This window comes from Miniopterus natalensis, chromosome 17 (genome assembly GCF_054644295.1).
Source record: "Miniopterus natalensis isolate mMinNat1 chromosome 17, mMinNat1.hap1, whole genome shotgun sequence".
Taxonomy (NCBI): Eukaryota; Metazoa; Chordata; class Mammalia; order Chiroptera; family Miniopteridae; genus Miniopterus; species Miniopterus natalensis.
The window spans coordinates 30,952,010-30,974,544 of record NC_142097.1 but is presented as its reverse complement, the minus strand read 5'-3'; the positions used below and the strand labels follow the sequence as shown (position 1 = coordinate 30,974,544).

Below are 22,535 nucleotides of genomic sequence, written 5' to 3'. Positions count from 1 at the left end.
CCGCGGAGCCGCCGGGGCTGCGTCGGGAGGGAAGAAAGCGCCCGGCTGGAGGGAGGCGCGGGCGGGGCCGGGCATTGAGGCTGCGCTGGGGACCCGGCGCAGGTTGGAAATAATTAGCATAGATTCGCCGGGACTCCGCGCGGGGAGGGGACGGGAGGGGTGCGGGGGGAGGCGCGGGGAGGTGGCAGGGGGGTGGGGAGGTAGCGGAGGAGAGCGACTTTGGAGTCCAAGATAAATAAAGGGAGCGCTGAGCAGTGTCAGGAAGCGGGCCCACGTGGAGCCGCGCGGATGGGCGCCGCCGCGGACCGGGGCGCAGGGACGCGCGCGAGTCGAGCGCCCGCCCCCAGAAGTTGGCTCTTCAAGGCGCGGGGTGGGGGTGCTGTTACGCACGTCCCTCTGAGGGATAACACGCCTTTTGCCCCTATCCAACCCAGAAGCTCAAAGATCCGGATTCTGATTTCTCCTCTCTCCCCACCCCCAAGTGGAGTAAGTGTCCGGGGCGTGGGGGTGCGGGGAGCGCACCCCGTCCCCCAACGGCAGATCCTAGTGGTGGCGTTTTTGTTTCCCCCCCCCCAATCCAATTCGGATCCCTCTGAAACCCCGACCCTCAGAGTCCGCATTAGGTCTTGGGGGAGGAGGGAGGTGAGTGTCAAATCTCCCAGCTATCCCAGCCAGGAAGGCTGACGGTCTGGGATTTCGGGGGGGCGGGGGGGGCTCAGACTGGCAGGATCCCGGAGGCTGTGAGTGTTGATTCCAAGGGATAGCCTCAGCTCGCACCACCGTAACTTCCGGGCGTGCAAAGGGTTAACACAGCCTGAATATTGAGGTTGGGGGGTGCAGGGAAGGAGGGGTGGCGGGATCTGGGTGGGCGCGCTCTGATCTGATCTGCACCCCCCCCCATTCCTCGGGGGTCAAGTTTCAGCGGCACTCCGCCCCCAGGGTAGGTGTGAAAGACACGTGTCCCCATTGTGAAGGGCCTGTCAGGCAGGACAAAGCGGCCGCCCACCCTCCCCCCGCCCCTCGGCCCAGCCTGGGGTCAGCTCCAGGGGGCCGGCTGGGTGTCGAGGTCACGACAGGCCCGAGCTTTGGTGACATGGGGAGAAAAAGCTGGGAGACTGGGCGGAGGCCACGTGAATCTCAAGCGAGGGGCCTGAGATCCCCCCCCCATGAAAAATCGAGTGGTCACCTCCATCACCCCAGAAGAGGGGATGAGCCCCTTCTCCTAACAGGCGTGGTGAGCGCAGCGCCCCCCCACCCGCCCCCACCCCTCCCATCAATCACCAACACAGAGAATCGCAGTGTCGAGCGCAGTCGATTTTAGTGGTTTTCTTTAATCCTGCTCTGCACTTCTTTCTCATTTACTACACGGGATATTATAAAGAATAAATAGCAGATACTCTTAATTTACAATGATTAGTCATTCCATTTTTCTCTATATTTACAATAACTGTAAAATAACATTGAACTCTATAGCTTCTTCGAGGTCCAAGGAAATCCAAAACACTTTCCGAAGAATGGAAAATAGCTTTTTAAAAGTCCTTCTACAAAAGTTCTCCCCTCTCTTGGTACTTTAAGAAAAAATAACTTTTCCCCCCTGGTTCGCCATGCGAAGGGCACTGGAATATAAATAGCAGGTTAACATTATTAGCAACAACCAGAATAAGTCTCTCTTTTCTCTGTTCTTTTTTTTTTTTTCCTTTCGCTTATTTTTTTTTCTTTAAAAATACAGTAGAAGCCGGTAACTTTTAACGTATAATACTGACCTTTTAATAAGTAAATTAAAACTGGGACCGTATATACACACAGATATACATTCCTACACAGTTAAACAGTGCATTACATGAACCAGAAAGCTAGGTCTCTGTAGCCAAAAAAAAAAAAAAAAAAAGTTCATTGAATCCCCTCGCGAGAGGATGGTGGAACTGGTTGGAAACGGTGCTGGGGGCGTCGGTGGGGATCGATCAAGTGTCCGGGTGCGGGCAGGGGGCCCCGAGTCCTAGCACGAGCACTTGCACTCGGAAATGATGGGGTACTGGATGGGAATCCAGCCGCAGCGCTGGCCCCCGCGCCGCTGACAGCGCCACCGCAGCACCGTGAGGTGCACGGACTTGGACGGCTTGCACACCATGCCCTCGGGCACGGAGCACGAGCGCTTGCTGAAGCAGCTGCCCACCTTCACGTAGCGCGGCCAGAAGCGGCTGCCCAGGTCGTTCCACGCGTACAGCACCGGGCAGAAGGTCTGCGACCACAGCCACATCTGTAGCTTCCTCCGCAGCTTCTTGCTCAGACGCTGCTTCTTGCCCGGGGCCAAGCCCTCGGAGAACTCCAGCCCTTTGATCTCGCTCGGCATGGCCCCCGACGGCCGCTGCCGCAGCAGCTGGTCCAGCTCGGCCAGGTCCTCGGCGCTGCCGGCCGACCCCCCGCCTCCGCCGGGCCGGTCCTCGGGGGGCGAGGTGGCCATGAAGCCCGGGTCGTAGTGGCCCCCCAGCAGCGAGCGCAGCAGCGTCTCGTTCAGATCCTTCTCCTTGGGGTCAAAGATAGGGTCCGGGTGCTCGATGAGGTCCACCAGGGGCAGGTTGTCGCTGGGGGCCGGGCGGATGTGGAGATAGTGCTGGCCGCCGGCCGGTGCCGCCCGCAGCCCCAGGACCACCACCAGGGCGTAGAGGGTGACCCCCAGGCTGGGGCAGCGCTCCATGCCGCCGGCGTGCGCCCGGGGCTGCCGCCTCGTTCCGCGTCCCCGGAGGAGAGCACGCCGAGCCCGCGGCGCCGCCGCGCTCCCCCGTCTCCCCGCCGCCGCTCACCCGAGGCTGGGCGGGCGCAGGGCCGGCAGCATGAGCCGCCGGGAGAGCCCTCCGCGCGGCGCCGGCTCCCCCCGGGGCGGAGAAGAGGCGCACAAGTTGGCCGCAGCTCCTCTCGCGGCTCTACGCGGGCAGGCGGCCGCGCCGGGGCATCCGAATCACTCCAGGGCGGCCGCGGGCGCGGGGCGCCGGCTCCTCGCTGCTCGCCGAGCCGCCGGCGGCGCTGGGCGCGTGGACGAGCCGCTCTCCCCTCCTCCGCCGCCGCCTCCGCCTCCGCCTCCGCCTCTCGCTGCCCCTCGCCCGCAGCCCCGCGCGGCGCCGCTGGCCGAGCCGGTCCCGGGGACGCTCCCCTCCGTCTGCTCCGGGCTCCGCGGCCGGCTCTGCCCGGCGGACTCCAGCGGCGGCGGCGGCGGCGGCGTCCGCGCACGTTGGCACCGGTTTGTCTGTCTCGCTGGGTCCAAGCCTTTAAATTTCCTGCACTTTCAGCTCCATCACCATGGAAACCACTGACTCTCTCGGCGTTGCCCCCTCCCCCTTCTTCCCCCCCAACAACAACCCCACCCCCCACTTCTCCACCCCCGAGGAGCCCGAGCGGCACAGGCTCCGGGGAAGCCGCCTGCACTCGCCGCGGCGGCGGCTCCGGCAGCGCCCAGGGCTGTGCCCCGCCGGACCCAGATGTCCCGGGAAGCCGACAGTCCGGCTGCCCGCCCGAGTTCACAGGCGGCGGCGGCGGCAGCGGCGGCGGCGGCGGCGGCGGCGGCGGCAGCGGCGGTGGCGACGGCGGTGGCGCTTGGCAGGTCTCCGCGCAATTTTCTCTCTCCCCCACCACCCACCCCCCTTCTCCTCCTCCTGCAAAATGCACCGCCCCCCTCCTTTCTCCTGGAGCAATGCAACTGGGGCTCTAGGCGCCCCGCCAGGGCCAGTCCTAGGGAAAGCTCGCGGCCGCGCTGGAGCCGGGCTGGAGGGTGCAGGGCCGGTTTTAGGGGGTGCTCGAGGTGGTGCTGGGAGGGTTCTCACTAGCTCGGTGCTTGGCGCTGGGAGGGGAGGTGCTGGGGGCTCGTTTCTCGGTGCAGATCGGAGCAAGGAATTTCTCCATGTGCATGGAGCTTTTAACCCGGGCGCGTCTCGCCTTCCTCTCTCCCGGGCTCGGTCTAAATCCCCTCCCCCAGCACACACACACACACACACACACACACACACACACACACACACCACACACACACACACACACACACACACCACACACACACACACACACACACACACACACACACACACACACCACACACACACACACACACACTTTGCGCTGGGGGAGTCTGGGAGCCGCAGCGTTGCGCAGCGTGATGTAATTCCTAGGAAGCACTCCTGCCCGTCCGTTACCCGGGCCCACGAGGGGGGTCCGCTCCTCACCCTCCTCCTCCTCCTTGGCCGGGTCCTGCACCCTGAGTGGCCGAACTGCAGGGGCGCGTCCCGCTCGCCTGCGGCTCCCTTAGCCCGCCCGGCTCACCCGGGCCGCCACTCGGCTCCCTGGGGGCGGCGCGCCCTCTGCTGGCTCGCGGCGGGTCCTGCACGCGGTGCTGGCGGGGGGCGGCCCCGCGAGGTGGGTTTGCGGGCTGTCCCCTCTGGCCAGCTCGGTTTCTGCCGCGGTGCCCGCGTCCGTGCGTGTGTGCGTGCGCGCGCGCGGAGGGGTCCCTTCTGGTTCTGGCTGTTCTCTCGAAACTCTCCAGGTCCTCATTGTAAACAGACTTCCTGAGGTTCCTCCCCAAGCCCCTCAAATGTCACAAGAATAGCACTGCATCTTCTGCCACCGCTCAATTGGCCTCAATGGGCAAGAGTGCGGACCAGAAACTTAAAAGGTGAACTTGTAGTAAGGGGACCTGAGTCCTCGCTGGGCTTCACCCTGGTATAACTATGTCAACCCTACGGTCCTTCCTTTATGTGATTGTAAATAACCCTTCATGATGCTTTCCCTTCCAGAAGCAGCTTCTCTGTGATGGGAGATGGATATTGAAATGGCACTTCTGGTTCATTTCTCCTTGGATGCAGAACTGAATCTAAGCTTCAAAACTCAAACTCATTTTCCTTGGTGGTGGATGTGATTGGAGCCTGGAAAAAGCTGGAGAAAAGAGATTTGGAGGGGGTGACTCAAGTCTTCACCAGCATTCCATGGAGTGGAGTTAGGAGGTCTCATTGTGACAGCTGAAATCACTCTACTTTTTTTTCCCCAAAGATGTGGTTTTTCCTCTCAACCTGTGCTGTCCTCCACCCCCTAGAAGTTTATCATCTGTCTACAGGGAAAAAAACAACACACAACACATTGTTTCATAGTCTTTCTGCAAAACCTCAGCAGTTGGGAGGTTTGGCCAGTTTCAGCCAAAAACATTCTCTTAAACTTTCAAGTCTAGACAATATCTAGATTTAGACTCTTAAGGTATTGCCTAAAAGGAAATCTTGCTTTGATGAAAACAAGAACTCATTGGTTGTTTGAATCGAGTTGATTCTGAAATAACGCGTGCGACTGCAACCTGGAACGTAGTAGGCTCTTAAACAATACTCCTTTCTTTTTGATGGGCTTTAGGGGGCCTGGCACTAGTTTGTTTTCTTAGGAAGATTAAATGTTCCAGAGCAATTTTGTCACTGCTGTGAATTAACTAAAGAAAATAATTTTTCAGTAAAGAGTTCAAAGGCTAACTTCTAGCCCAGCCCCCCTGAGACGGTAGGTTCCAGTTAGGGATGTTTTACTGTGCTGTTCTCTGTTCCATCAATCTCCTCTCTTCTCCTTCAAAACACCTATTTTTGTTTGAAAACCAACCGAGATCCTTCAGCCCTTTATTTAGGCTGGGTAGATTCGACTGAACAGCAGAAAGGGCCCCTTGGGGATGAAAAACAAACCATGTTAGACAATAGTTTGGGTAACCTGTTTATAGAGTGTCTGCTGGGTGAAGGCCACAGAGAAAAGCACAGTGGAGAAAGAACTCGCCATCGATCACCACCCTCCGTGACTTTTGTGGTCTAGTTAAGGGGGATATGACAAGCATAGGAAGAAAACATTTAAAAAGTTTGGGGGGAAAAAATCTATAAGTTCCCATAACAGTGTAGGCTAGTGTTTCACAACCTTTAAAAAACCCATGCCCACTTTTGATAAATATTACAGTTTCATGCTATGCTTTGAATGTTGTTCAAAATTTTATAGTACATTATGATGACCCCGCCCCCCAAAAGTCAAAGCAATTATAATAGAGGCTATACTGTTTTCAAAATACATTTACTCTCCTTTACTGTGGGGTCCTGAAATGGCTCACTTGGGGAGCCTGCAGTCAGTCCCCCACTCTGTGCCCGAATCTGGGGACGCAGTTTGCAGAGACTAAGCAATACTAACACTGCTTCTAATATTACTAAACTAATAGTAATACTAATGGTAGAGCTGAGCTTTAGCAGGGCTTCATGGAGGAAAAGGGTACATTGATCTGAGTAAGGGGAACAGGAGATTAACAATTTTGAGTCTGCATGTGGTCCAGCCACTCAGGGTGCAGGACCCGGCCCAGGAGGAGGCGGGTGAGGAGTGGACCCCCTCATGGGCCTGGGTAGCAGACGGGTACGCTATATCAAGGACACCCAGAAGATCTGGATGGCGGAATGGAGAAGGAAATGTCACAAACAGGGAAACTGAACATTAAGACAACCTCTGGATCAGGTGGCTCTCAGTTGGAATTCTGGCCCTGCCCCTCACCAGCTGGGTTACTGTCTTAGCATCTTAACTCCAAGCTTACTTTTCCTCATCTGTTGAATGGGAATGACTCACATCTCTCAGGATTGTGCTGTACAAAGGAGGTAGGGAATGTGCTCAGCACAGTACCCGGAGCAGAGTGTAGAGCGGGCAATAGTCTTTCAACAAATGTTAGTTCTTCAGGGGACCCCACTGCCCTCAATAGGCCAACCATCTCAGGTTTGGGCCGGAGAGGCTTGAAGGGCCTGGGATGCTGTGGAAATCAACTGCAACACCTTTGGGCCTACTTTCTGGCCACTCAGCATGTGCAACTGAGCTGTTGGCCGCCGCTGCTGGCCCTTGGAGTTTGGGGGAGGGGCACTGGCATTTCTTGGGGACTCAACAGCAGACCCATTTCAATGCTTCTGCGGCTCTATTGAAGAGAGAGCTTGACAAGCAGGACAAAGAGGGTTGTATTTCTTCAAAAGGAAGCTGTGGGGTGGGAGATGGGCCAAGGGGAGGATGGCAATCAGCTCAGCTTTCTGATCAGGCCCTCGCTGTGGGGGGCGTTGGACGTTAGTGGAGATGGGCTAGGGCCTTGGGCCTTGGCAGCCTGCCTGGGAAGAGTCTACTGAACCAGGTGAGTGTAGGTCCACATCCCAGGATTTCTGTCCCTGCAAAATGCTCTGGGCAAGGAAAATTGGAACACTCCCTCTGAACAACTGCTTTGACAATTCCAGGTCAAGGCAAGAGGACCATGAGGGCGCTTTCATGCATCTTTTCTTATTTTCAGCTGATTCTAAGAATAATTCAACAATCTTCTTGCCTTTTTGGCCCTGGAAACATAAATCTGAGGCAGCCGTGGGTGATGTACAAAGGACATGAGGCTTGATGTTGGAAAACCTGCATCCTACCAGCTGTGTGACCTTGGGCAAGTCACTTTACCTCTCTGGTGCTCCCCTGACATGGAGAAGACATCACAGCTGCCATCTTTTAGGCCTGGCATCATCCCAGGCATATGAAGACCATTACCATCTGATTCTGACGGTCTCTCGGGTCCCATAAATGTTGAATTTGATGGGCTTTTTCTTAGTGCGACCCAAAATAGCATTTTTGGACTTGCCCCAACTTAGCAAAGTGAGGAAAAGTCAGTCACGAGGCTTGTCACTTTCCTGACTGGTGGAAGAATGGGGGAGTGGAGGTGACTTCCAAGGCCAGAAGGAGGGTGGTGGATGCCCCACTGCCTGCTGGGGTCGAGGGGAACCCTGGCTGGGTCAGGACTCTCAGTCAGGCTGGCGGCCAGTTCAGCTTCACAGTACATTCTAATTTTTTGTGTGTCCAACTGGTGCTGGGATTCTCGTTACAACAGTGAAGCTCTAGCTATTGCAGGCATTTGGGGGTGGGGGGATGTGAGTAGAAGGAGAGAAAGAAGGGAGAGGGGAAGGCAGATAACTCCAAATGGTAGGCTGGGGTGGGAAAATGGGGAAATAAATGTGAAATGCATTTCCAGGAACAGAGACAAAGCTAAAGGCCAAAGCTAAAAGAGGAAAGGCACCGGTTTCAGCTGGGCAGGCCCATCCCTTCCCCAGTCTGGCTCCCGCTCTGCCTGCGGCCCCCTCCCCACCCGGCTCCACGCTGGGGAAGGGGAGACGACTCCGGAGCCCGGTGGCTCATTCATCTCCTGATAAACTGTTTATCTGAGTTTTAACGAGGGCGCCTCTCTTCCAGCCCTGGAGACAGAAGCCTCCTCATGTTTAGCCTGCCCTGATGTGGGGGGCCTGGGGGTGTGTGGGGGCGATGCCAGCAGGCCCAGCCTCTGCCGTTTCGCAGCTCGCACACTCGGCCTCTGCGCCTTGCCCTCCGCTCTCCCACTCCCGCTCCGTGCTCCACGCGGTGTTTCCTCGGCTGGAGCCTGGGGGTAGGATGGACTCAAGGTTTTCCTGTGGAAAGGAAATCTTTTTGCAGTCCCTCTCTCTCTCCAGCCACTGTACACACACACACACAGATCCTAGATGAATTTAAAAATCAAACAAAACTTGGTTCTGGGTTGTGGACTGTGTGACCTAGTATTTCAAAAGGGAAATGAACAGAATGACGCAGCTACAGCATTGCTGGCAAGGGGATGGGTTTTCCCAAATGATGGTGGGGCAGTTCTGTGGAAAGACAACTGTCACCAAATTAACAGAAATGTAAACTCTAGATGGTCTAGGAGGTGCTTCCCATCTCCCCTTCCCCTTACCATCCACACAACCCACTTGTACAGATACTGATGCATTTGTTGACGGGTGTAGCTTCCTCCCATCGCAACACATACAGGAAGAGTAAATACAAACACACCGGGGTGCACCCCCCCCACATGCACACACACCACACCACACACACACTCCCTATGGCTGCCCCCCCACCCCCCACCCCCATGGTTGCCCTTCTGCCCCTCCCTTTGCACCTGGGCTGTAAAGGTTTCTGGAGACAGCCCCCCTTAGCCCCCATCCCACCCCCAAATACACAAGCACCCATCTCAACCTAGGCTCGCATTCCCCCCCATCCTCTCATCCTGCTGCCCAGATAGATGCTTATTGAGATCATATGGTCCAGGCTCCTGATCCCCTTCAAGACTCAAGATAACAAGCGGATAGGAGCTCAATGGAGCGAAAGGTGGAAACCACTCCCAATGCAAGTGGTTGGGGCGATTAACAGGTTCCAGCCACTGAATCCATCCAATGCCACATTCTTCTATCGCTAATTTTTTTCTGGTCCCCAACTCTGTCTCCCCACCGCCCAACCACTGGCGCAGGCTTGGAAGTCATTCGCCGTGACCGCCTACTGTCACCCATCAGCCTCACTCGCCCATCTAGTCACCAGGCGTGTACCCCGATTCCAAATACTCTGCTTGCCAAGGAATAGACACAGTCCCTTCCTCTCTTTGAGGCGCTCAAAGACTACTGGGGAAAAGGGGGGAAATAAATCAAAGATGACAATTCAGGATGTCAATGGCCACAGTGAAGCACAGGAAGGTTGGGTGGAGGTACCTAGAAGGCCTCCCAGGGAATTCGCTGTCCAAGCTGGGTATTGAAAGAGCAATAGGAGTCACAGACTAGAGGGGTTGGAGGGGGCACCGGCCGGATCATGTCTTGGGCAGTGGAGGGGGCTGGCCACATAATCCAGATCCTGGGGACAAGCTGGCAGTGCTAAGTGTTGGGGCCTGAGGACTAGAGCCTGGAAGACCAGGGGCCTTGGGATGGTGGGCCATCGAGGGTCTTAAGCAGTGTAAAATCCAATTCAAATTTAGACTTGAGTTTAGACACACTTGGAAGAAACCTTGGAAACTGTATTAATATGGTGATTATAAGTCCCAAATATTTTACGACAGCCACTATTAAAAATCAAAAACAAACTTGATTTTGAATGACATCTAGGCTGCTCAGTCCTAGAACCCTTGCTTCTTTCTAATCTCTGGGCAGGGATTATTTTATGTGCTTGGGAAAATTCCCCAAAATACGTTATACATTCTTCATTTTAATGATTACCCCTAAAGAATGGGGTAAGTGAGTGGGGTGAGAAGGGGAGAGAAACTCACTTTTTACTTTATATTATCTTTACATAAATCTTTTAAAAAAGAGAGGGACTACGATCATTACTTTTGTATTTAAGGAAAAATCAATAAAAGGTTAAAATCCATGAATTTAGAGGAAATAACTCACCCCAAAGTAACTTTCAGGCATATGTAAACCTGGAAATGGTATTTAAAATTCTATGTGTTGAAAAGCGTTTTAAAGCCAGCACTAGGCAGCCGGGCAGGGCCAACTGGTATACTTGGACGATCTCTGGTTCAGGTTCGGTTAGACGGTTCAGCGCTCACCTACGGTGGTAAAGTGAGGGAGAAGCCTATGTGAGGGGCCTTGTGCGGGGGTGTGTGTGTGTGTGTGTGCGTTTGTGCACATGCATCTAAGTAGGTGACAGACACTGTTTCATCTCAGGCATCAACAGAGAAATCCAATTGCTTTAAAGATAGAGCGATATCCACGTCAAAACCACCACTGGGCTGAGAAACGAAACAAAATTGAAATGCACCAAGAACCAATCTCACGCTTGATGGAAACTCTGCAGCCCGGAATGAGTTTGCAGGGGATGGGGATGGGGGTGGCTGGGTACTGGAAGTAAGTCACCTAAGTTGAGGACTATTTTCAGTTGCCAGTCTTAAGAACAAGAATACAAGTTTAATGCTTGGGAAGGTACCGCCTGCCTTACAAACATTATCTTCTCTACATCCTACAGGAGGAGCTTCTGAAGTAGGGACAACTATCTCCCCATTTTATAGATAGGGAAATTGAGGCCCAGAGAGGCCAGGGAGCTTCCCAAGGGCATATTGCACCCCAAGCATCATCTCAAGAGGCAGGGCAACGCTTCTTAGCTCAGAGCTGTGGGCCCAGAGGGCTTCCTAAGGCATTGATCTTCGATCTTCATTGGTCTGTTATTGCTCTCTTGGTCTGAACCCATATTTGACTGATTTCCGAGGTCATCTGCACCAGGCGGTTAGGGAGACTTCCTTTTGGCGACCTGGTCCCGTCGGGGAGAGGGCTCACGCCATCCTTCCCTCCCCCAGCCCGCCCCGGGGCCCACCCTCTATAATGGAGCATGACTGTAGTAAAAGGGGGCTTTCGATAAGCTTCTTCACATCACTTTCAAGACAAACAATGTCTCTGAAACCCCCAACTGCTTTTATTTTTCTTATATCTAAGGTTTCACCTTCATGCTTCTACCCAGCTTCATTAAAAAAATGCCCTCAATTAAGAGAAAAAAAAAATCAAGGCATTTCATTACAGTAATTTACAAAACAAACCTATTGGAAATGAAAGAGAGGCTTCAAAGTTATATAAACCTCCTTACATTTCTAAAAAGGGGTCCACGGATGAAAAAGTTTCATCACTTTTTATATAGAAAAAAATTAATTTTCACAATAAACAAAGGATATTGATCCCATATGAAATAAATAAATTAAAAAAAAATAAAAGGGGTTCTTGCCGTCCCTTAAACTCATCAGGCATTTTCCACCTACCACAACATTTTCCAATCTTTTCTCTGGCATAGTAAGTTAAGATCTGAAGTAAATGTATTAGTTAAAATACAAATAAAAGTAAATAAAACAGTGCCTGGTTCTTTACCAGCAGGAGTTATGGGAATACTCATGTTTCAACACAGTATTTTTCCAAGGTATGATCCCTTATTTATAGGATTTTTAGAAAAAAAATCAGTTTTATAAATTATTTGTATATATATAAATTTTATAAAAAAATTTTCCACCCAAGGAAGAGAGGAGTCCAATGTTTGGGCCCCTTGGTCTCCTCCCCGCAAAATGAATCCATTACACTACAATTTCAGACAAGTGTTTCTTTCCTCACACAAAGGCTTAACCATGTTAACTAGTTAATGTAAAGCTTGATTAAACTGGCAAAGATAATCCCTAAAATGCTGGGAGAAGGGCCCTTGAAGTGCCTGGAGGTGGCAGGGAGGGGGTGGGCCCGTAATGAGGCCAGGCTGTGGTTCCAACCTCATTTTCACTTCTCATTGTTTGAAAAGTGAATTACTGCAGCGGTTCAGCAAAATACATTGAGAAAAATGCAAAGTAGCCTCCCTCACCTCCTCGAGGATTTGAGTCAGCGTAGATGAGCCTTTAAACGTAGTGAGAGGCGTCGTAATTATCATGCCAAGGGGGTAAGAAAATCCCGGCAGATCACATTTTACAGAACTTCGCTTTTCTTTCAGGCCCTGGCCCAGGAGGAGAGGCAGCTACGTTGGAGACTAAATGTTTATGGCTCCGGCTTCCTCGACAGTATGAACGTTTACATCTGAGGTCGTCCTGTTGTTCTGTGTGTGATTCCAATATGCTTCTTCTAAATATTTTGACAGTCAGAGAAGCCTTGGGACACTTGTCCTCTCTTAGGGATTACAGGGTCTCGATTGCTTGGGGGGTGGGGGTTTGGAGAGGTGTCTGATTTATTCCTGATAGCAGCTTGTCCTCATCCTGCAGCTATTAGGGTCCTAAGTGAGGTCCTCAGGTGTCATCAACATTTCTCTACGTTCGCCACTGAGAAGTAGGGCTTGCAGGTAGTGCCGGCCTGCCCAAGGCCAGGCAGCTTCCTGCCTCTGTGTACCGGAGTGGGAGTGCCCCTCTCATTTCTCCCAGAGTCTTAGGATTCCTGAAGGAGACACAGGCTAAAATAAACTTGTATATAGAAAGGGAATTATTTATAATTGTTCAAAAACCTCTAAAGGATTCTCTTGGTTACTCTCAAGATAAAATTATGACATTGGATGCCTTTTCCAATCTGACCACAATGTACCTGTTCCCCATCACTTCTTTCCACTCTGCTGTGCACCTTATAGTTAGCTTGTCTAGAACTCTTTGCAGGTCTGTACACACAGCCTGCATTCCTCACTGTTATATGTCTGTCGACTCACCCTGTCCCTTTTGCAAAATCATCTGCAACCTTCTAGATTCTGCTTACACATCGCCTCCTCCATTCTTCATTCCCTCTGGGTGAAATTAATTGCTCCCTCCCTCGGTCCTACACCATGCTATACCTTCCTCTAGTTTACTGATGACCAGTTCACATTCTAGGAAGTTGTCTGTCTTGACTGCTAGACAGGGAGCTCTTTATATGGGAGTTTATCTCTGTATCCTCGGTACCTAGCATTGTGTTTGCTATACAGTAGATGCCTAGTGAATGCATGAATCTCTGAACTTGTTTAATTGCTTTTGGGGACCATCACGGACCCTGGTAATGGGTGGAAGGATATCATAGTGGTGAAAACTACGCCCGTTTCTTAGCTAATGCAGCAAATCCAGACAGTCATAGCTTATAATGTTTGAGCTGTTCTTAGAGATCAAATCCCTTCTAGGTATCTGGAAGATAAGGGGACCAATTTGACTAAAATAGATGCTTTGCTATTTAACTGGTACACACCAATGATTTGCCCATGCTGAACTGGACGTGGCCTGGTTGTTGTACCAACACCCTCAGCAGCCTGAATGCTCACAAATTAGCAGCTCAGTATCCTGAGGTTCGCTGTCTTTGGCAGCAGAAGCCAGCCAGGGCAGGGGAGGGGCTGAGGGGTGGTTGGCTCTGTCCCAGGAGGTGGGGGTCGGGGAGTAGTTGAATGATCCCAGCTCATTCTAGGGAGGCACAGCTGCTGTGACATGTCAGGCTAAACCCAGCCCACACCCTTGGAAAGAAAGATGGTGGAGTCCCAACCCCCATCCCTGAGACCCCAGGATCCAGTCCTTGTTGGAACTCTTTTCTCTCCCTTCCACCCTACTGTTCCCAGTCCCTGCGGTCGGTCTTCTTGGGGAGGTGGATCCAAGAAGCTATTTCCAAAAAGGCCAAAGAGCGCTGGTCTTTCTGAAGACGAGGCTCCTCTGGGTGTCCGGTTCCTCTTGGTGTAGCCAAAGAGCCTTGCACACCCGCTGGCCCAGTCAGCACTCCCGGGGTGTGCGTGTGTGTGATCGGATCAACGTCTGGGTTCACTGTCATCACCGACGAGGTGCGACTCCCTAAACATCCTTTAGGTGCTCTGAGCTGTCACTCTGCGGCCGCAATTGTCCAGATAACCAGGTCAAAGGTGCCCTCTGGGTGTTCTTTTCCCAGCCCGAATGACGCAGCCCAATGCAAGAGCTTCTCGGGCAGCTCCACATCACTGGGGCTCTGTCCACCTGGCAGGAAGGCAACGCTTTGAAGAAGAAATGGATTAAGGGATTGGGTTACCGTTTCTGTAGCCAGGCTCAGGGCCTGAGCTGAATGTCCTCCCCCAAGTAGGGTGACTTGGCAGAACAGTTCAGGCTTCCCTTCCTCCCCCTTCACTTTCTTCCAGTGTCCAGAGCCCTCTGGGCAGGGGGCCGGGTGCTCTGAAGGGGACCCTCACTCGCCATGACCTAAGCCAACAGTTTAGCAAAGTGTAAATGGGGCCACATTTCTTATCTTACTCTTCTGCCCACGTCCTGTGCTACCCCGTGGCAATGTGAAGATGTGGGCAAGGACAGGCAGTGGGCATGATGAGTGAGTGACAGCTGGGTAGGGGCAACGGCTCAATAAGAAAATTGATGTTAATCTCTCCCTTCTCTCCCCCTCCTTCCGACCAGCTACGGAGCTCTTGCTGTGTGACTGGGAGAGTGCATTCTGTTTGTCACCTCGTTTAGACGTTTTGAGGAAAACGTCTCAGTTTATAAGTGATGACACTAAAATTAAGGGAAGTCAAAGGACTTGACCAAGGTCATCCAAATAGAAAGTGGCATAGCTGTGGTTTAACTCTCTGCCTAACCTCAAAGCTGTGGTCTATTCTTTATTTATTTGTTTTATTTTACTTTATTTTTTATTTCAGAGAGAGGAAGGGAGAGGGAAAGAGATAGAAACATCAATGATGAGAGAGAGTCATTGATTGGCTACCTCCTGCACGCTCCCTACTGGGCATTGAGCCCCCAGCTTGGTCATATGCCCTGAATGGAAATCGAACCATGACCTCCTGGTTCATAGTTTGGTGCTCAACCACTGAGCAACACCAGCTGGGCTGTGGTCTATTCCTGATGGCCTCTTTTTGTTTCATCTGGGATTCTGCTTCTGGTGTTCCTCATACAACTAAGAAATATAAGGTGGTGGTGGGAGAGACACAGAGGTAGAAACCAATGTGACTCACAAAATGGTAGCATAAATTATTAATAGATGCAAATATATGTGGTAAAGTTTATAATGAATGGGAATTATACACACTAATTTGGATACAGTGATTATCTCTGGAGAGAGGGGGTGAAGTATTGGTGGGTATTTATAACATTAAAAAAAATGTTAAATGAATGTTTAAAGAAAAAGAAAGCACTATCAAAGCAAACATGAAACAAATAAAAATCTTTAGCATTCAAAATCACAATGAGATGCCACTTCATACCCATTAGGATGGTGATATATATATATCTATATATATATCTATATGTAGATATATATATAGATATATATATATATGGAAAATAAGTGTTGACCGAATATGGAGATATTGGAACTCTTGTGCACTTCTGGTGGGAATGTAAAATTGTGCAGTTGCTACACAAAATAGTATGGCAGTTTCTTAAAAAACTAAAATAGAATTACCGTATGATCCAGCAATTCCATCTCCGGGTATATACCCAAAGAACTGAAAGCAGGGACTTGAGCAGATATTTGTACACCCATGCTCATAGCGGCATTATCCACAATAGCCAGAAGGTGGAAACAATGCAAGCGCTCATCCATGGAGGAACGGATGGCAAAATCTGGTAGACACACCCATCCAATGGAATATTATTCAGCCTTAAAAAGGAAGAGCATTCAGACATATGTTACAACTTGGATGAACCTCAAGGACATTATGCAAAATGAAATAAGCCAGCCACAAAAGGACAAATGTTGTATGATTCCACTTATATGAGATGCCTAAAGTAATCAAATTCATAGAGACAGGAAGAGAACGGTGGTTGCCATGCGGGAGGGGGAGGGAGAATGGGGAGTTCAGTTTTTAATGGGGACAGAATTTCAGCTTGGGAAGATGAAAAAATTCTAGAGCTGGATGGTGGTAACAGTCACAACAATGGAAATGTACTTAATGCTACTGAACTTTCATTTACAAATGGTAAAAATGGTAAGTTTTACATTATGTATATTTTACCACAATAAAAAACCAAAACAAAACCCTTTGGTGTCCAGCGAGGGAGGAGTAGGACAACTTTACAAACAGTCGCCCTCATGTACCATCTTTCCTTGGCTTGGTCCCCATAAGGGACATCAGATACAGAGCGGAAGGAGAAGCCCCCCTCCGCTGGGCACGCTCAGCTGGCAGCTTTCTGGACTCAGGTGGGCCAGTGGCTCTGTGCAAAGAATTTCTCCATTCTTTCTGCTGTCTCCCAGCCAAGCACTGGATGCTTCCAGGCTCCAAGGAAGTTCATCTGAAAATCAAAGCAGGCCTTCAAGGGTCCATGCGGACTGAAAGACTCGTTCCTGGTCTGCTCTGAGGCTGAAGCTGACTGTAGCCAGCCCCCTGGTTATAGTAACAGCCTGTCGGCCAAGGCCAATCTGCCGACCTCAGAATCCCAAATTAGCACCTGGCCCTTGATAGGGCAACTTGGGTTTAAAGTTTTAGTGAAACCTTGACAGTCCCAGGGACTTGAGGGGAGGCCCCGGGCGGCTCTCATAGGATGCTCTTTCTTTGGAGGAATGCGATGGTGTGTACAGTGTGGTGTTTGCCGTCAAATCCTGCAACTGCAATTAAGGCCTCTCAATGGAGGTGTCAGCCACAGTCAGAGTCTGAACGGGCTCACCCATGAAATTCATAATGGGATAAAAGTTCCATTCTGGGACTGACAACTTCAAATGGAATTGGGTGTAATCTTTTATTTATTTACAGGGTTGTGGGAGTGGGGGTGGGGGTTGTAAAAATCCCATCTCACCCTGCATTCCTCCCCCCCCCCCCCAAGCTTCCAAGGATAAAAACACGAGGGTAGGGATTACATTTGGAGGGAAGCAAGGCTATATTTAAAGATGCTTTGGAAAGTGTGGCTCCATGTCTGAGGCAGTCAGCTCAGAGAGACAGCCTCATGCCGCCTGGCCCGGGACATTCCAAAGAATCATATTGGGACCTTGTGCTAATTGGTTCCAATTGATCAGTTCCAATTTCTCACATATGGGGGGGGGGGTCTGGATTCTCAGGGCTCTCAGAGAGAAGCAATGCTCTGGATTGACTCCAGCAGGCCAGGGAACCTCCCACACTGCCTGGTTTTCACTGAGGATGATGGCTTTTTAAATAATTCTCGAATGCTCCTTCTTTTTCATCTAAGCTTACCCAAGGCATTATTCCATTAGCTGCCTCTTGGGTAGATCTTTCAGTAAGTTCAGTTCGTCTTATTTACACAAAAGCCTCTGCTTTTTTTTTTTTTTTTTTTTTTTAAGGGAGCCAGGAGAGCCAGGGGTGGCGGTGGGGGCAGGGGACGGATTTATTTGTAATTACAGTAGGGTTCTCGCTCCCGACCCGGCCCACCGTTCTGTCCATTCACAGGCTCCGGCCAGGGCTGGCGCCAAGATCTCCAAGTTGCCCTGTGTTTATGTCATTGAGACGAGGACAATATTTCAGTGTGGAGCCAAGCCACAGGGATCCACTCTATAAAACCCTCACTAAAAATAGACGCTCCAACCCCTGCCCAGCCCCCTCCCCGCCTCGGCGGCTCCCCCACGCCTGCCCCAGCGCCCCAGCACCCAGCTTCCATTGGAAGGGAGACAGGCGTGCCAAATCGGAGGCTCTCGCAGCTCTGGGGGCCTGGCGAGCTCCTTTCTTCCCCGGGAGTTTTAAAGCAGAAGAAAAGGCGTCAATTAGCAGCCTTTAGAGCTGACAGGGCAATTAAAGCTAAATTGCAAGACAGGGAGAGCTAGAAAAAGAGAGGGAGAGAGGCGAAAGAGAGAGAGAGATTTCAGATGTATTTTTGGTGACAGCTGCATTTTTGAGGAGGGTGAGCCTCTCAAACTACAACTGGCTGTTTGGATATACTTTCACTTGTGACATGATATTTTCAGTGAACACTGATATGCTCAGTTTATTGCACTTTTCATGTTAGATCGGAGCTGCTTGGGAAAATTAAAACAAACACAAAGCAAAAAGATCTTGTCTTTGCAAACTGTCCCAACTGGCCCGGGTCCCAATACACCCGTTTCTTTGCAGGGTAAGTTAGATGCAACATGAAATTGTGAGGGTGGATGCGTGGGGGGGGGGGGGGGGGGGGGATACGGCCACCGTCAGGGATGAGTCTGGTTTGGGGGCTGCCTCGCATCGCTTAGAGCTGGTGACTCGGTCAGAACACCTTTGTCAGCCCAGGAGCCCAATGTTATAAAACTACTGGAAAGGAGTCTTTTTTTTTTTTTTTCCCCTTCCTACTCCCGAGTGACCTTCCTTCACAGGCAGGCTTTGGTTTGGGATTTGGGAGGGCCTGAAGCTGTCTTATGCGGATGGGACTTGTAACAAGGGCAGTATTGATTTTGGTTCACTGTTGCAACACACCAGTTCAGGGGAATAGATTCGGGAGGTGCCGTGCACCGGGATGGGCACGGAGAGAACTACAACATATCAGAGCAGTCAGCCTGGGGAAGCTCAGAGCGTCATCGGCACCTTCCCAGGCATCTCACCCTCCCCTGGCCCCCACCCGTGGAGGAAATAGTAAGTACAGTTCCTGAGAGAATGCTCTCAGCATCCCCCTTGCTTTGCTGAACCTCGAATTTCGGTCTCCCACCCTATCACTATCATCTTTTTCTCTTTACCCCCCCTCCTCATTAAAAAGAGCGGCCATTTCTCCAACACTTACCCGGCTCCTGGCACTGTGTTAAGGGCTTCCCATGTGCCGAATGTGAGGTAGGTGCTGCTATTGTGCCCATTTTATGTAAGAGGAAACTGAGGCTGAGAGAACTTCAGTAACTTGTTTAAGGTCACCCAGTTGGTGAGCGGTGAAGCTGGAACTGGAACCTGATCCGAGTCGAAAGACAGAGGGCTCTTAGTCCTTATGATTGATGGTTTAATCCTTGATGGTTTATAATTTCCCCCCAGAGTACGTATATACACTATTCCCATAAGTCTTTGGGAAAACTTATTAACTTGGGATCAGGGCTCAGTTGAATGGGCTAAGCTTTGAAGCCTTGAGTAATGGGGACTTGCTCTTCTTAGGACACTGGTGATACTATAAGGACAAATCTCAATATGCTTAGGTTGGCAGTTTTCAGCTGGAGGGAGCTGAGAGTGACATTTATTGGAGGGTGTCTCAAACTAGGAACTCCTGGATTTGTGAGAACCTGTTCTCATGAGCATATGGGCATTATATATTTGAGATAGTATCTAGCTCAAATGAAGCCCCACCATTTATATTGAGCAGGGTGGGAGGCCAAAGGGGGTCACACAGTTGGTATGGCAGGTGAAGTCAGAACCAGAATTACATCTCTACCCAGGAATTACATCTCTGTTTCTGCTAACCGGTAGAATTTTCTAGCACTGGATTTATAGGTCCACTTGCGCGGCTTGATTGAAGCCCCGTAGGGCAAGGACTGATTCTAGGGGCTTTAATAAATATTTGATGAGTGAATATGTAACACCAATTTAGGAGTGGTTACAGGTAAGTAAACACTTGATATGCTAATTACAGACTAGTGTTACCTACACTCAGGGGTATTAATATTTGGCCACAGTTCAGTCTCCTAATCTCAATTGCCGAAATCAAATAAAATCGCCTTTCTGTGTATATCCTGAGTTCTTCTCTATTCATTCCACATTCAGTAATTTTTTTATAGAGTATGGGCTAGGCACTGTTCCAGGTTGGAAACAAAACAAGCCTAATTCCCCACTCCCCTCCCTCCGAACCTGCTATTTCTGTGCCATATTGCTGTGTAATTGGGATTTGGTTTGGTGAAGTTTGGATGGTGAGAGGCCCAGTTTAGTTCTTCCAATTCGGAGGCAATTGCCGCATCTAATTTTTTTTGTCTTTTTCTTATTTTTTTATATTATGCCTAAATAAGTGTTTTAATCTTAACATTAAAAAAAATAAATTTACAAGATAATGCATTGTAAAAATAAAATAATACAGAGGTATAAAAAATAAAAATATGAAAGTCTCCCCCATCTCTCCCTAGAGTGGCCAGTGTTAATAACTTGATGGTTTATAATTTCCCCCCATAGTGGGGGGGAATAGTGTATATACATACTATTCATATATTATGTAATATATACTTATATATACAAGTGGAGGGTGCAGGACTGGGGCAGCTCAGTCAGGGGAGCACAATGACTGTCTTGGTAATTTTGTGATCTGCACTGGCGGAGTCTTTTACAGGCCAAGGAGGATATCCTTATGGATAGATATTTCAAAATAGAACTTTAATAACCTTCAGAAAAGAAGAGCCAAGGGCAGCGCCTCACAGCCCTCTCTCCTTGCCTCTCACCTTCCCTGAAATCTCAGGCCCAGACAGCCTTGGCCTCTACCTGAGGCCAAGGGATGGATCTCCATTGGAGGGTTTGATCCTAGAATTCATGTTACTTTGCACCTTTATTTAGCAGCATGGATTACATGTCCATGGTAGTGCAAGCAGAATAGCTTGCACTATTCTCTGTAACGGCTGCGTGCTGTTTCACAGCATGAAGGTATCATGATTTTTTTTAAAAACAGTTTTACTAAGGAGGAGCTTTTTGGTTTTCTCCACTTTTTTTGTTACCACAGACAAAGCTGCAGTGGAACAGCTTTGATACATGTCACCTGCTCACTCATGTGAATATTTCTTCAAGGGAGATTCCTAGAAATGAATCGTTGGCTCTAAGGGTTTGCTCGTTTATGATTGCAATACTGCCAGTTTCCCTGGAAAAGTGTTCCAATTTGCACACCAACCAGAAGGGTGCCCTTTACCTCTGTGACAATGGACATGTCTTGCTCTTCGTGAAGCCAGCTGCAGGAGTTAACCAGTGGAACAGGATCACTGACAGAGCCACTGGTGGGGCAGGAAAGATTAATCAAGACATCCTAAGCATCCAGCTTCTGTTAGGTGTCCCTTAAACAGTCATTCCCAGCAAATGTAGAGCTGAGCTCATAATGGTACCCATGGTGATTTCTCAACCTTCATGAAGATGCTTCAAACAAGGTGTCCTTGGCCTTTGACAGGTAGCCCACTTCAGGAGAAAGGGCACTGGGCTGAGAAGGAGGGACTAGAAGACTAGATCCCACCTGTCTTTGTCACCTTCTAGCTGTATCACCTGGAGCAGGTCACTACCTAGAAGTTCATGAACCCCAGTTCTCTAACCTGCCCAGCAGGATCACCTCATGTACTCTTCAAACCTTACAGAGTCGCTGTGACAATAACATGCCCCCCTCCCCCAGTGTAGTATGGGAAAGTGTTTTGTAAAAGGTGTGTCCTTTTGATAATTGCAGATTCAATGGATCTCTGTAGGGAAGACTGCTGCTTCAATGCAGGCACAGAGAGGAGCTCGGATAGTATTTAACTCTATGAATGGATATTAAATGGTAATAAAAAGAAGCCCTGCTATCTGAATGCTTTGGGGGAGAGGGTCTTGGGTTGAGTATCTAAATCATACTTCTTTGGGCTTCAGAGGAGCTTTTGAGGACTGTGATGAGTAGTGAGTAGCTTCTGGGATGCTCTGTAATACGGTGAGGTGGATGGGGGCAGGATGACAGAATCATGTGTAATCGCCTAAGACCATTAGGTTAACTTTTGTATGTGCTGGGCTTGGTACATAGTAGGAGCTTTAGACATATGGAGTGAATGCACGAATATCGCTCATGCTTATAACCCAAGAGCTTCAGTGTCCTCTTTGACTTTGAATTGGAGACCACATGCCAACCCCTTGCTCTGATTTAAAGACATGATGCACGCCAATGCCTGCCTCTGTGTGCCTGACCTACGAGGGGCACGCAGTTAATGCTTCCATTTTGCTCCCTCCACCCTCTGTGTCCTGACCCTCCCTTTGTGGCGCCGTTCATTCCCCATCTTCCCCCCTACTTTAAAAAAATTTGCCATGTACTTGTTGTATGATATCGGACAAAGTGCTCCACCTAACTCAGCCTCAGTTTCCCCATCTGCAGAACAGAGATACCAGTAACGGTCTAGAACTCTTGTGAGGTTTATGTGAAATGATGACGCATCACCCAATGTTTATGGCCCAACAGAAAGAGGTGTTTTAGCTCGTCTTTTACGTTATTTTAGTTGAGCATTAATAACAGTAACAACTGACGTTCTGGTGCATTCCTGCTTCCAAACTCCTGTAACCTCTTACTCAAATACCCATTCTTATAAGATGTCAGGAAACTCTCAGAGAGGGGAGGTAGCTCCTCCGACGTCCCCCCTTGAAGTGGTGGAGCTAGAAGCGGTGGAGCTACGGCAGGCCGAATCCCTCAGGCTAATTCCACCCCGCTTCTCTGAATTGGCTCCAGTTCTGGCTTCAGAGGCCTCTGGGTATTTGTCAAGTTCTGATGC

General features: G+C 50.2%; 1 protein-coding gene across 1 annotated transcript; it reads right to left on the bottom strand.

The window, feature by feature from the left end:
* Positions 1 to 1,878: 1,878 nt before the first annotated feature.
* NOG (noggin) lies at positions 1,879 to 2,729 on the bottom strand. The gene has a single exon (XM_087825637.1). The coding sequence runs from the start codon at positions 2,693 to 2,695 to the stop codon at positions 1,997 to 1,999; it is 699 nt and encodes a 232-aa protein (XP_087681763.1). The 5' UTR covers positions 2,696 to 2,729; the 3' UTR covers positions 1,879 to 1,996.
* Between the last annotated feature and the right edge of the window lie 19,806 nt (positions 2,730 to 22,535).

Excerpts from the sequence above, each read along its gene's own strand:
- NOG (XM_087825637.1), bottom strand. The coding sequence starts at position 2,695 with ATGGAGCGCTGCCCCAGCCTGGGGGTCACCCTCTACGCCCTGGTGGTG.